The sequence below is a fragment of the Hesperophylax consimilis genome, chromosome 6 (assembly GCF_061612785.1).
Source record: "Hesperophylax consimilis isolate HC1 chromosome 6, BYU_Hcon_1.0, whole genome shotgun sequence".
Lineage (NCBI taxonomy): Eukaryota > Metazoa > Arthropoda > Insecta > Trichoptera > Limnephilidae > Hesperophylax > Hesperophylax consimilis.
The window spans coordinates 26,664,162-26,678,621 of record NC_142841.1 but is presented as its reverse complement, the minus strand read 5'-3'; the positions used below and the strand labels follow the sequence as shown (position 1 = coordinate 26,678,621).

General features: G+C 39.6%; 2 protein-coding genes across 2 annotated transcripts; one reads left to right on the top strand and one right to left on the bottom strand.

Annotated features, from left to right (window-relative positions):
• The first annotated feature begins 721 nt into the window (after positions 1-721).
• Positions 722-1,531, top strand: LOC149423146 (uncharacterized). Its single transcript, XM_089633055.1, has one exon. The coding sequence runs from the start codon at positions 722-724 to the stop codon at positions 1,529-1,531; it is 810 nt and encodes a 269-aa protein (XP_089489181.1).
• An 883-nt stretch (positions 1,532-2,414) lies between these two features.
• On the bottom strand, positions 2,415-13,113 carry LOC149423145 (myosin heavy chain 95F-like). Its single transcript, XM_089633054.1, has 4 exons — positions 12,736-13,113; positions 5,073-5,122; positions 4,750-4,941; positions 2,415-2,419 (listed from the first exon to the last, which is right to left on the bottom strand). The coding sequence occupies exons 1-4, from the start codon at positions 12,969-12,971 to the stop codon at positions 2,415-2,417; spliced, it is 483 nt and encodes a 160-aa protein (XP_089489180.1). The 5' UTR covers positions 12,972-13,113.
• Positions 13,114-14,460: the final 1,347 nt, after the last annotated feature.

Sequence of the window (14,460 nt, the reverse complement as noted above, 5' to 3'; positions counted from 1 at the left end):
GAACCAGACTGCCCGGCTACACACAAAAAAATGGATCGTCCACGACTTGATCAGGGATAAGAACATGTATCGCCTGATCATGAGTGTGGACGAGGAAAGTGTGAAGGTGCTGAGGGAGATGGGGATGGCGGCGCATGTCGGAATAAGGAAGGCCACTTTCACGGTGCGCTCTCCTAACACCGAGGAGTGTAAATAGGAGGAATGACTTAAGGATTAGGCAGTAATGGCTAAAAACTTACAGTTCATTCAAATAAACTTGCACCGCAGTCCGGCAGCGACTGCAGTGCTTAGCAGTAGAGTCACCCGGGACAGTGTGGACGTCGCGCTGATCCAAGAACCCTGGACTTATAGGGGGAAGGTCAGAGGACTAAACATGAACCAAGGTCTAATCTATTATAACGAGTCGGGGGACAGACCCAGGGCCTGTATTCTCATCAGAGGGATACCTGGCACACTGCTACCCGAACACTGCAGTAGGGACTTAGTGGCTGTGAAGCTACAGGTCACGCTGGACCAAAGAAGCAGGGAAGTAGTTGTGGCATCAGCATACATGCCCTATGACTCTGTGTAACCACCACCCTCAAGGGAAATAACGAGACTCGTCCAGGACTCCAGGGAGAAGGGTAGGGAACTGATACTCGGAGCATATGCTAACTCGCACCACACTGTGTGGGGGAGTACGGACATCAACAAACGAGGACAGGACCTCCTGGAATACCTGATGACAGTGAACCTTGAGATTCTTAATAGAGGCAGGGAACCCACCTTCGTTATAAGTAACAGACAGGAGGTGATAGACCTGACCCTAGGAACATTGAGAGTCTCCGGATGGAGAGTATCGGACGAACCATCCCTGTCGGACCACCGACACATAGAATTTAAACTAGAGGAAGAAACAAGCAAAACGGGGACCGATACATATAGGAACCCAAAAGCAACTGACTGGACTAGATACTCGGAGGAACTAAATATAGGAATGACAAGATTCCCAGCTAAATACGGCTGCCCCGAAGAAATTGAGGACGCAGTAGAAGTACTAAGGGACTCAATGATAAGGGCATACGAAAATAGCTGCCCTCTGAAGACAAGTACCAGGGCCAAAACACCGTGGTGGATCAGAAGACAGCAGGAGCTACGGAAAATAGTAAGGCAAGCTTTCAACAAGGCCAAAAAGTCAGGAAACTGGGATGCCCACAAGCAATACCAGAAAAAGTACAAGGTGGCAATCCAGAAAGCCAAAACATGCTCCTGGGAGAAATACTGTGGGGAGGTGGAAACCATCCCACAGACTGCAAGAATCCAAAAAATTCTTGCAAAAGACCCAGGGGCAGCAAAAGGCCCATTCAAAAAAGCTGATGGAGGATTTACCAACAGTTGGGAGGAGGAGTTGGAGGTACTGCTGGGGAAACATTTTCCCGGCTACAAAAAGTTAGAAGCAGATGATACCAGTCCACCACCTGTCCGAGTTACACGGGAAGGTAAGGACTGGGACACTGCGGCTAAAATAGTTACTCCCTCCAGAGTTAAATGAGAGGATAGAATCTTTCCGGCACTTCTACAGAGGGGCCTAGATACAATCCTACTTCCGGTGACGAAGATCCTGAGGGCATGCTGTGCCCTCGGATACATCCCCATACCATGGCGGAAGACAAGGGTAGTGTTCATACCCAAACCGGGGAGAGCTGACTACGACCAACCAGGTGCATTCCGCCCAATTAGCCTCACCTCATTTCTTTTGAAGACAATGGAGAGGCTAATGGACAGGCACATAAGGGACGGGGCACTAAAAGAGAAGCCCCTCCACGAGTTACAGTTTGCTTACCAAGCAGGTAAGTCAGTCGACGCGGCACTGCACAGGTTGGTGTACAAACTGAAGCAGGCACAATCGACTGGGGAACTGGCGGTAGGGTTATTCCTGGATATAGAGGGAGCATTTAACTGCACCACTATTAAATCCATTGATGAAGCGGCAGAAAGACATGGACTCGACAAAACCACCAGAAGGTGGCTGAGGAACATGCTCTCAGGCCGGATACTTACGGTGACAAGGGGTGAGGTAAGCATCAAAGTGCTGGTGACACGAGGGTGTCCACAGGGAGGGGTCTTATCACCCTTGCTGTGGAGCCTGGTGGTGGACAACCTCATCCGGAAACTGTAGTGTTTGGTGTTTGCGTTCGGGCAGCTTCGAGTTCTACCGAACATAACCGAACGCTACCAACAGACTCGTATTACATTGCCGGGTGACGAGGAGCCATTCTTTCGCTAGACGGCCTTTAGGCAACTTGTTACTTGTATTGTCAGTTTATTATATTCCGAATTAAACAACCTCCGTATATAAGTATCTACGACTATTAATAGATATATTACCAGATCCCTATCCTCGTTAGAATACTGGAGATTAAGGGCCCAGTATTCTATCCTGTAAAACATCAATACGTTACAGAAACTCAACAACAGGGGCCTATATACGCAAGGGTATGCGGATGACATTGCAACCATAATAAGGTGTTGGGATGCAGACACAACCCGAGGCCTTATACAGTCAACACTGGCAACAGTGGAAGAATGGTGTGAAGAAACAGGACTGTCAGTCAACCCAGACAAAACAGAACTAGTAATCTTTACGCGTAAAAGGAAACTAGAAGGACGGAGCAATCCAACCTTCTATGGAAAGGAATTAGAACCCTCTGACACGGTTAAGTACCTCGGAGTCATCATAGATGCCAAACTGAGCTGGAAAAACCAGGTGGAAACTGTAGGCAGAAAGGCCTGTGCTCTGATGTGGGCAACTAGGCGAATCTGCGGCAGAACGTGGGGTCTCAAACCTAAAATGATGCAATGGCTTTACACAGCCGTTGTAAAACCAAGAATCATGCACGCAGCCCTGGTCTGGTGGAGGAGAACAACACTGAAAACAGTGATGGTCACACTCAATCACATACAGGGACTTGCATGCAGAAGCATCACAGGAGCCATGAGAACCACTCCAATACTAGCCATGGGAGTGCTGCTGAACCTACCCCCACTAAACATAGAAATAGAGGGGGCGGCGATGGCGGCAGCCTACAGGTTACATTGCAATGGCCAATGGAGAGGAGAGTTGCCCAGAAACACTCACACGGAGATAGGAATAAGACTGAGGGCAATTAGTCCGACGGCTGGGATGAAGCAGGACGGCAAGCAAGCCGAATACTTCTTCGGACAGCTGTTCAAAGTGACGTACCCCACAAGGGAGGAATGGGACACGGTCCCAGGTCCAAACTCCAAACAGGAACTAATCTGGTTCACAGACGGGTCCAAGATGGAGGAAGGAACAGGGGCCGGGGTCTGTCTACAGGGATCTAAGAGGGAACTCAGTATACCTCTAGGAATGCACTGCACTGTGTTTCAAGCTGAGATGAAAGCCATCTTGGCCTGCGCACAGGAGAATATGAGTATCGGGTACAGAAATAAGAACATAAACATATGTTCGGATAGCCAGGCGGCCTTAATGGCACTGGAAAGTAACCGATGCGACTCCAGACTGGTGATGGAATGCAGGACTATCCTTATAGAACTGGCGACCATCAATAAAGTAACCCTGCTCTGGGTAAGAGGACATAAAGGTATTGAGGGCAACGAGCAGGCTGACGAACTAGCAAGGAAAGGGGCGAAAGCGGCACTTGCGGGATCTGAGCCGGCCGTAGGAGTAGCAGCTTGCCACACTAAACTACATATCAAGAGGTGGGTCAAATCCCAACACTGGAAGGAATGGAAGAAGGCACCCGGAATGAGGCAATCTAAAGTACTCATAAACGGACCGGAAAATAACCGAACCAGGCAACTACTCGATATGGACAGAAACTCACTGAGGGAACTGGTAGGACTATTAACGGGACACTGCCATCTCAGGAGACACATGCAACTGTTGGGAGTGGAAAACACCAACATCTGTAGGAAATGTGAAGAGGAGGAAGAGACTCCAATTCACCTATGGTGCCAATGTCCCGCTCTGCTGGGAATAAGGCTCAGATACCTGGGAAGACACAGTGTGGAACCAGAAGACATCGCCACATATCCAATGACAGCCCTGGTGAACTTCATAAAAGGGACCGGGTTACTGGCAAGGGAACGAGGTAAAATGGGAGATAGTACAATGGGCCTATGGCCTAAGTGCTCGCGGGGAACGTAAGTAAACCGCCTCCGACTTAAAAAAAAAAAAAAAAATGTGTTTATAGTTTTTTAGGAATATAAAAAAATACCTAAGCTAGAGTTTTAGAGATTTTGGGTACCCCTGTTGGCACTATTCACTGTTCCAGTGTAATGACGGAAACAACTGTGATATGATTCCAGCGCGCAAGAAATATTATTTATGGCAGGAAAAGTTTAAAAAATATTTTTTTTCTGTTTAACCTCTTGCTTACATTATCTGGTGTCAGAAGGAACAATTTACGAAATCAACATTTAGCAAAAAACAAAGTAAGTTATTACGAATATAGAATCAGCTGGTGCACTGCAAATTTTTTTACCGCAAAAAGTTAATCTAGTACTTTAGTTTATTTTTTTATGATAGATTATGTGTTTATAGTTTTTTAGGAATATAAAAAAATACCTAAGCTAGAGTTTTAGAGATTTTGGGTACCCCTGTTGGTAACGGAAAGGTTAACATTACTATTAATAGATTAGTCGGATTGTGGTAGAAGAAAGATGAAAAGCAAAAGGTTATCTCTGGAAAGTAAGCACGTGTGGTATCTCTATGAGGCAAGTTACCTGCGGTGAGCAGTACCGGTGCAATGTCATGATGCAGTTCCATCTGGCGCACCACGTTTTGGCCGCGGAAGTGCATATACCTCCAGCACCCCTCCGTGGCACCGGGCCGCAAAAAGGGGATGCGGAAGTAGCGGTCTGCTGAGTCCAGAATATCTTGGGGGCTCTTGTCAGCTGCGCAAGGAACATCTATAACTTTTGTTAACAATTTAATTTAATTCTACAATTTGCTTTGATGCTTTTCCACTAACCCTAGAGCATATATCCAATATCCAATATGACCAGTTAAGGATTCAACGATTACAAGTGTTTAAAGAGAAACTCACCAGCTTGGATGGGTTCTGGAGCTCTCTCCGTCTCAGCCACGGCACTAAACCTGTCAGGAAATGAACAGATATCATTACTCGGACTTTCTGGGAAGAGACGCGTAATGTGCTGGTGGTTAAATAAATACAGTTTTATATAAATTGGCACATAAATATAATACTTAGAGAATACAGGAGATAGAGGATAAATAGTTTTAAATGCTTTCCACCACCACATCCTGAGTCCTTCCCGTCCTACTCCAATCCTTTTCCACTCAGTATATCCACCTTTTCCCAGTCTGCCTCTGGATTGCTTACACTGGCGCACCCACATAATCTGTATTTTTGGTGTCTCTTTCTGTAAGTCCAGTCCATTTAAGTATTTGGGACCTACAGAATCTTACAATGGCGTCATGCTCCATAAAATTTTAGAGTTCATGGTTCATTTTAAATCCATATGATCCAGTCCAATGCATTTTTTTTTCATTATTTGCTAGACACCATGTCTCACAATTGTACAGTCTTATTTTAATAGCACTCCCCTAAAAACACCTAACATAAACATAACATAAACATAACATAACATAACATAAACATAAAATAACATAAACGGTACAGAGCTGGTAACAGTAGGTTATCACAAAATTATAAAAATAGGAACCTGCGTACAATATAAGTGGGCGTTTTTTGGTTATTTAACCAAAGATTTTTCTAAAATTAGTAGCGTTTTTTTTTAAACAGAACTATGAAATTGGCAATCTTATAAACAAATACAGCATTTAGGAGTAAATAAATGTGATTATAAAACATAACACAAACATACCATGAACATAACATAAACATATCATAACATAACATACACATAACATGAACATAACATAACATAAACATAACATAGGTATAACAAAAACATAACTTAACAAAAATAATACAGAGCTGGTGATAATAGGTAATTATAAAAATAAGAACCTGTGTACGTTTGGGCGTTTTTTGTTATTTAAAAGAACAGATTTTTACAAAATTAGAAGCATTATTTTTTTTAAAACAGTACTATGAAATGGATATAAACAAATACAATAAAAGAATCAAGAAAAATATACAAATACATAAAGAATAGTGTTTTAACTCAATCAAAATATGCAGAGTTGGGATTAGTGAAAATAAAGATGAAAATAGGAACCTGTTGAAATGTATACAAATGAAAGTGAAAGTCATTTGGTTTATATTTATTATTATGGTCAGATATTAAGGCCATTTTTATAAATAAATTTTGCCAACAAATGGTAAATTTCTGGAGTGTTTATACTAAGAAGGCAGGGTATACTGGTAGGGATCTTAATATCATGTTTTACCAATTCATGCATGAAGTTTGGAAATTGGTCATTGATAGGACACTCAAAAAAATTATGGTCCAGAGTATCCTCTCACCCACAATCACAGTACGGCGTACTGACTATGTGAAACCTGGCAAGATGGCTAAGACAACAAGTGTGACCACGGACGTATATAAGGGGGGGTCTTGGGGGTCCGGACCCCCCCCATTGCACCGCGCCGATTGTAGAATACGATAGTTTCTTAAGTCCGCCACAGTGCGGGGAGCGGGGGAATGGGCAGTGCCCCCGCCGCGGCGCGCCGCCGCCGCCCGCGTTTCGGCCGCGCGCACCATACCAAGCTAGAATCTAGTTTAGTCTATTTTGTTTCTTCGCGTTGCGCAGTTGTCAGTTGTTTTAATACAGAAAGAAGTGTCGCATTTAAAAAGTATGAAACGATCAAATCAGGTATCTCTTTTGAGTTTTTTTTCTAAGAAAGAGAGACCAAATCCCAATGAACTTTTATCAAAAGACAATGTGGAATCCTGTCATATTGAAGAAGTAGGAATAAATAGAGCGCGGCCATCCACAGATACTGATGACGATGAAGTGAAGAAAGGTAAGTCTCTTGTTTATTTTATTAGGAAGGAACCCAGTTACTAGAATTTTAAAAACTTTTATCCTGCTCTTATTTTTATTCCCAGAGAATTTCTGTAAACAAATGTTTTGCCGTGAGCATAAAATATTTGACAAATGGTAATTTCAGTGTATATGCGACGTGTACCTAAGTGTTATAAAATCATTTCGCCTTTTAACAGAAAGAAATACAATTATATTTAACTAACAACTAACTGGTGCCCGCGACATTGTTCGCGTAGACTTAATTTTTAGTTGAAAATTCTTATTCTTAACATAACTTTTTAGTTTATGAACCGATTGGAATGAAACATAGACTTAAATGTTAAACAAAACCGCATACAAATCGATTAAGCCGTTTCTGAGATTAGCGTGGTCAAACGCACAGACAAACAGACAAAAATTTTAATAACTATTTTATTGACCTCAGTAACATAATTATAGTGCGTATGAATTGTTTTTTTTTTGTAAATATTTATGTACTTACAGAAACGGAACGCTTGCGATTTAATTAAAGTATGGATTAGAGTATTAGAGTCACAAATTATTATTATTATTCTTACAATTAAATATGACCAAAAAGCTGTTTGAAGATGGGTATGTGCTGTTGTTTTGTTTTAGTCAAATATGTCTTTGTTACAGCCAGGATGGATTTGTGTTCGGCTACGTCCGCAGCCGCAGCCAGGACGGGTTATGATATTGCGCTCTACGTATGTCATCCTCCAAGCAATGACGAGGAAAAGCTGAGAGCATTAAAAGAGCTTTGGACCCCTTCGGATACATTTAAATTTCCAGTCACTATCACTAGTAAAAAGAAACTTTCTTTTCAACGCCATTGGACTACCAGGTACTCATGGCTTGTATATTCAAACGTCATGCAGGGAGCACTTTGCAAAGTATGTGTTTTATTTGGAAAAAAGCATGGCGGTCGTGGTCAGCAAGAACTTGGAGCCTTGGTTAGTAAGCCATTTACTTACTGGAAGAAAGCTTTAGAGAGCTTTGATCACCATGCAGATACTAAGTATCATAAATTTGCTGTTGAGCAGGCAGCAAATTTTGCAAGGATCATGGAAGGAAAAACGTTTGATGTTATAGAGTGCATGAATGCAGAAAACAGTAAAATTGCCGAAGAGAACAGAAAAAGATTGAAAGCCATTGTTGAAACAATTATTCTTTGTGGAAGGCAAGAAATAGCACTAAGAGGAAGTCGTGATTTTGGAGAAATTGGGATAAATGAACCCGAACATAATGATGGTAGTTTTAGAGCACTTCTTCGTTTTCGTGCGCGATCTGGCGATGAAGCACTTAAAAATCATTTACTAACACAAAACATTCACAGTAGAGCCATGTATACGTCACCAGGAATTCAAAATCAAGTGATTGAACTATGTGGTAGTGCTATTCAAGCGCAAGTACTTAATAGGGTCAAAGAGGCTGGTTTTTTTACTGTACTTGCTGATGAAACACAAGACATATCACGGCGAGAACAATTAGCGTTATGTTTACGATACGTACACTGCTCATCTGGGAAATCGGTTATACGGGAAGATTTTTTAGAATTCATCCACGTAGAAGATGTTTCAGCTCAAGCTTTGGCAACGACTATTATATCACATCTCTTATCATATAATTTGGATATGGATAAATGGATTGGTCAAGGCTATGATGGCGCTGCAGTGATGAGCGGCCGGTTACGGGGCGTAAGAACAATAATCGCAGAGCAATACCCGAGAGCGCAATTCGTACACTGTGTTGCTCATGTTCTCAACTTAGTTTTAGCGCATTCATGTGAGATACCAATAATACGTAACTGTATCGGAACCATTAAGAGCGTAATAAACTTTTTTCGCCTATCAACGCTTCGCGACGGACTTTTGAAGAAAATTGCGGATCAAATTAATTCATCTCATTCAACGCTTATCTCTCTTTGTGAGACACGATGGACCGAGAAACACGTGGCTGTCGAAAGATTTGCAGAAATGGTTCCCGTTATATGCGAAACACTTGGGGCACTTCAAGATGCTGCTAGTAGCGACGTCGCTACTCAAGCATACCATCTTCAAATCGCTATGGATAACAGCCAGTTTATTGTTTCTTTAGTTATACTGAGAAAAGTTTTTTCATATACAGCAAACCTTAACAAAGCAATGCAGAAAGTCAATGTCGATTTGACCAACATTTGCGAATATACAAAAAATGTAAAAACGACTTTACTAAATGTTCGGAACGAAAGTCAGTTCGCAATTCTTTTTGAGCAAGCACAGCAGATGAGTTCAAGCGATATAGTAATGCCAAGAATAACTGGAAGGCAAACCCTGCGCAATAATATTGCAGCAGAAACTGCCGAAATATACTACCGACGAAATGTGTTTTACCCTTTCATTGATCATGTTATTACAGAACTCGACGCTCGTTTTAAACCACATGAATCGACGATCGAAGGAATTCAAATGCTGCTACCTGAAAAAACCAGTAATGACTCCAGGATAAAAGAAAATCTTAACAAGATTACACAAACATTTCTGGGTGGGGAAAATAAAGGCACAATATTTCTGAGTGAATATGAGATATGGCACAATCACTGGAAATCTGTAGCACAAAAACCTGCAACTGTGATCGACACCATCGATAACTGCGATGATCAGTTTTTCCCTTTAATAAAAAAGCTTCTAATTATTTTAGCCACACTCCCAGTGTCCACTGCAACCCCTGAAAGATCTTTCTCTACATTAAAGAGGTTAAAAACTTACCTAAGAAATAAAATGGGCGACGAAAGACTTACTGGTCTGGCTTTAATGAGCGTACACCGAGATCTGGCGGTGCAACTTGATTCCGAAGAAATTATTAATCAGTTAGCAATTAAACTTAAATTAAATTTGACCACTACAACACGGGCATGTGCCTAGTGTGGTGGCCAAAAATTTACCCGTTTACTGTAATATATAAACTTAACTGAATAAAGAACATTAAAAAAAAAAAAAAAAAAAAAAAAAACGTAAAAGACTAAATGTATTACTTTAAAGTAGTGTCCGACCGAACTTTCGGTTTCGGTTTCGGCCTAGTTTCGGCCAAAAAACGAGTTTCGGCTTAGTTTCGGTTTCGGCCGCCATCCAGCCGAAACTACGGCCGAAACCGAAACTGAATTCGGGAGATTTCGTCCTGCGGTCGGACATGTTCGGTGCACTGAACTGCGAGCCACGAAAACACTTTTTATTTTCATTATATTCAAATAAGTATTATTGCATTAAAAATATTTTGTCATTGTAGGTAGGATGGTACTTTTTAATTTTAATTATATTGTAGTTCATTAAAAAGAGTGCCATACAAAATGACCAGAGTTTAGAGGAAATTATTTTGTTCTTAAAATGAAAGAGTATTTTTTGTTTAGTGTAGGTAGGTACCTAAAGAAATTAGTGCACCTAAAAAAGTAATTTTGTTTTCTACCTTTTATTTTATGTTATTCGTTAATAATGTTCACACAGGTAATACCTAGATACTGTTTATTTTTTTATATTATTTACGAAGAAGTTATAACTTATTTAAAAAAGCACAACCATTTATTTGAAATAAGGAATGATAATTTTTAATTAATAGTAGTTGTAAAACAATGAATCTCGTGTCAGTTTTTTTTGTTTGAGAGAAAACTACATTTATTTTCATGTATAACTTGAATTTACAATATTTTGTTAGTGTTACTGTAGGTAGGTAGGTAATTTTTAATTTTAATTATATTGTAGTTCATTTAAAAGAGTGTCATAATAATACGACCAAAGTTTAAATGAAATTATTTTGTTCTTAAGATGAAAGCTCTTCATTTAGCTTGAGAGAAAACGCTTATTTTTTTCATACATTAAGTATTATTTGCATTAAAAATATTTTGTTATTGTAGGTAGGATGATACTTTTTGATTTTAATTTTATAATTGTAGTTCATTAAAAAGAGTGCCTTACAATATGACCAAAGTTTAGAATAAATTATTTGGTTATGTGATTAAATAAAAGGTGTTTCAATTTTAAAACAAATTATTTGTTCTTAAGATGAAAGAGTATTTTTGTTTAGTGTACCTTAACAAATTAGGTATAAAAAAAGTTATTTTGTTTTCCACCTTTTATTTTATGTTATTTCTTTTTTTATGTTATAAACGAAGCGATTTTATTTAAATAAGGAGCGATAATTATGTTATGTTTATTTTTAGTTCAAATATCAGAGACTGAATGATTTATATATATAATATTTAAAAATAAAGGCTGATTGATTAAGACTGACTATTTTTTTCACGAAAACATGACCTTATATATATTTTTTTTAATTTGCGGACCCCCCCCTTATCAAAGCTATATATACGTCCGTGAGTGTGACCCAGCCGCATTCGGGTTATGGAAGAAATATATTTTTTAGGCATGGCAGTGTATTTGTGAAACCAGGGCTTAACAGGAATAGAAGGAACAGGTTGAATTAATGAGTACTGGTGATCTTTTATCAAAGAGGATTTTTTCCATTCAGAAGACCATTGGAGTTGGTACTCAGTTTTTAGAATAGGGAAATGGTCTCTAACCGGAATAGGGTATATAATATTTCTATTTTTGAAACTGACAATTCATGGTGGAATTCACATATATTATAATAAAACAAATATGAAACTTGTAAAACTATATTTAAACCCATAGAAAGGGTAACACATCGTTACACTTTTGGGGATCAATGGTGAGGCACGAAAATAAAAAGCGTGTGGTGAAGGTCACTGTGTTTATTGAGTCAGTTGCCGTGACGAGGAGATGATGTAGATGATGAATACTCCGGTTGCTGCGGTGATGTGCTGGTCAAGCGCGGGTCAGTGAGTCGACGCCGGGCGCTGGTGACCGGGACTCGATGAAGGTCAGGCACAGGCGAAGAACGTAGGTCTTCAGGCACTCCAGTGCTGACGAGACGGCCGAAGGTGCGGCGGACCTTGTAGGCGGTTGAACGGGAACGGCGTGACCAGTGAGGATGCCGCGTGTCCTCGTGATGGTCATGATGGCGTGGAAGAAGCGCTGGTCAGAGACGCTGGAACCAGGGCGCTTGTAATCCGAGTAGCGCTTGCCAGGGACGGCGATCTGGACAAGGCGCTAAGATGATGTCCCGATAGAGTCCATGATGGTACGGGCCAAACCGGGTATATGTCCTTCGCGGAGGGGCGCGGGGCGCATCAGTTGTCACTCGTGAGATTTATAAACTGACGGCTGATAGATAACTGACTGACTGACTCGCTGCGTCGGGCATATTTATACTACACGGCCGACGGTAGCAGTAGGTAGATGGACGGCAACTAAATCCTAGGCACTCGCACAGACTGTATGTTTCAGGAACCTTACTAAGTAGGTACTAAGTAGGTCGAGTGGTTTATTATTAATTAGTTAATCTAGATTTTTCTCGACGCTACACACTTTTCGCAGTTTTTTGTGAATGATTTGTGCAAAAATGAAAAAAAAGTTTTGTAATATAATATAACAAGTACATTTTTTAGCTTTTTGCCCGGGCTTAATAAGAGATTAATTTTCTTCTTATTTTGAACGCCAAGTGTATAAAATTTCATCGAAATGTATCAAAATTTCTGCTTTAACGGGTGGAAAGAACTAAGCGCAAAAACAGACAGACTCGGAAAGCGACTTTATTTTATACTATTTAGAGATCAAACTCAACGAAACAACGAATCGATACATTATGTCCATTTAAATAATATGTTTTTTTATTCAACTCACTTTGACACAGTTTCCTTCTGATCCTTGTTTTTGTATTCAGTGAGTTCTATTTCCAGTGTTTCCAGTTTCCCAACCAGCAGCCCGATGATAGCGAGCAATTCATACGTTAGAGGGATTATTTTGAGTTGTTGCGCATTTGTATATTTATTAGCTGCGTCTCTTAAAGTTAGGTGAATTGATATCACTAGTTCAGTAGCCTTTGTCAGGTGTTCATGGGCATTAGAAGTAGAATTCATAATGATAAAATAATATGCTTATTTGGAAATCTTCCTTGATATTATTTTAACCTCCTCTGCTGTAGTGCACAAGCAAGAAAGATGTTCAATCGGGCAGTACAATTGACATTTATAAGAAAAAAACAAATGACATACTGCACAGTATAACAGCCAATTACTAAAATGTCACCTCTCTAATCTTATCTTTAGATAGGTTATCTGATAGGTAATCCATTTTTAATTGGGAAAACTAAATTAATAAATATATATATGCATTGTTTTGTAAATTTTTCGTTTTATATAATCTTTTATTTTGTATAATTTTTTTTTAATTCATATTCCTTTCTCACAAATTTAATTTAATTATTGCATATTATGCTGTCTCAGTAGAAGTAAAGTCACAAGGATGAAATCCATAATTGGTTTTATTTCACTATATAATACTAATGTACAAACTGATTAAATGTAAACTGTCGATTTCCCTAAAATAAATAAATATTTATATTCATATATTACTTTAAAAACATTACAGATAATAAGTTTCATTGGGTTTGCTACATCTGCATCTTGAGGCACTGCCGAAAACCAGCTGCATTCTGGGTCCGGATTGTACAGCTGAGCAGTGACCTTTTTGTCAATATTTTCAAGTCAAATATAAAAAAGTGTAACAAGCTTTATAGAGAAACATTTATTAACCCATTGGCTGTTAAGTTTTTTCCCGATATTTACAATTGAAATTTTGTTAGATTTCGGCAAAATGGCGGGCGGTTCGGAAATAGACAAGCTTGTCCGTAAAACGCGTAGTGGCTAGTAGTAAACGGCTAGCATCAGCCCAAATTGAGAGTTTATTATATGAATCTGACGACGATAACTTAGTGACCATATATTCCTCAGATCCGTAGTCTGAAGACAAAGAATCCACTTTTAGCATTTTGTTAAACTATTTAGGAAACTTTTTAAATTTATTTATTTACCACACTCATTTTTGCGTCACTATGCAAAAATGCAATTTCTAGATGGTTAGGTTTAAAACAAACCTTCAGGCCCCTTGCAGAAAAGTCCCACGATGCAAACCTTTATATTACTCTAGCCAACTTTTCTTTTCCGCGCAGGGTCTGGTTATTTCAATGCGGGCTTCGGCAGTCAACGCACAACTGATGTTGTAGTTTATTCAGGCTGTGTGGTTTGCCTCAAGCTCATCTAAACGATACTCAGGTTTTACATTAGGGCAAGTCTACCCTTTTTGAAATGTCTATGATGATGACCAAAAACCTTCTGAAGAAAGGAACATGGTATGTCTTTTTTTTTGAAGCTGCTGAAACCAATATATTATTTTAAATATATTGGTTTCAGCAGATAGGCGGCAGATGGTGTGAGAAGGAAAAACTTATTTTTTAATCATTTCAATGACATATTATGTAGCTTCCTAAACACTTCTGGACAATCTCACAAAAAGTTTTCCAAGTTAATGAAAAGAGCGAAAGCAGAAAATTGACTTGATAAATACCAA

Excerpts from the sequence above, each read along its gene's own strand:
- LOC149423145 (XM_089633054.1), bottom strand. The coding sequence starts at position 12,971 with ATGAATTCTACTTCTAATGCCCATGAACACCTGACAAAGGCTACTGAA. Across the intron at positions 5,123-12,735 it reads CAGAAGGAAACTGTGTCAAA|GTTTAGTGCCGTGGCTGAGA; the intron begins GTGAGTTGAATA and ends ATTTCCTGACAG. Across the intron at positions 4,942-5,072 it reads TCCAGAACCCATCCAAGCTG|TTATAGATGTTCCTTGCGCA; the intron begins GTGAGTTTCTCT and ends TGTTAACAAAAG.
- LOC149423146 (XM_089633055.1), top strand. The coding sequence starts at position 722 with ATGACAGTGAACCTTGAGATTCTTAATAGAGGCAGGGAACCCACCTTC.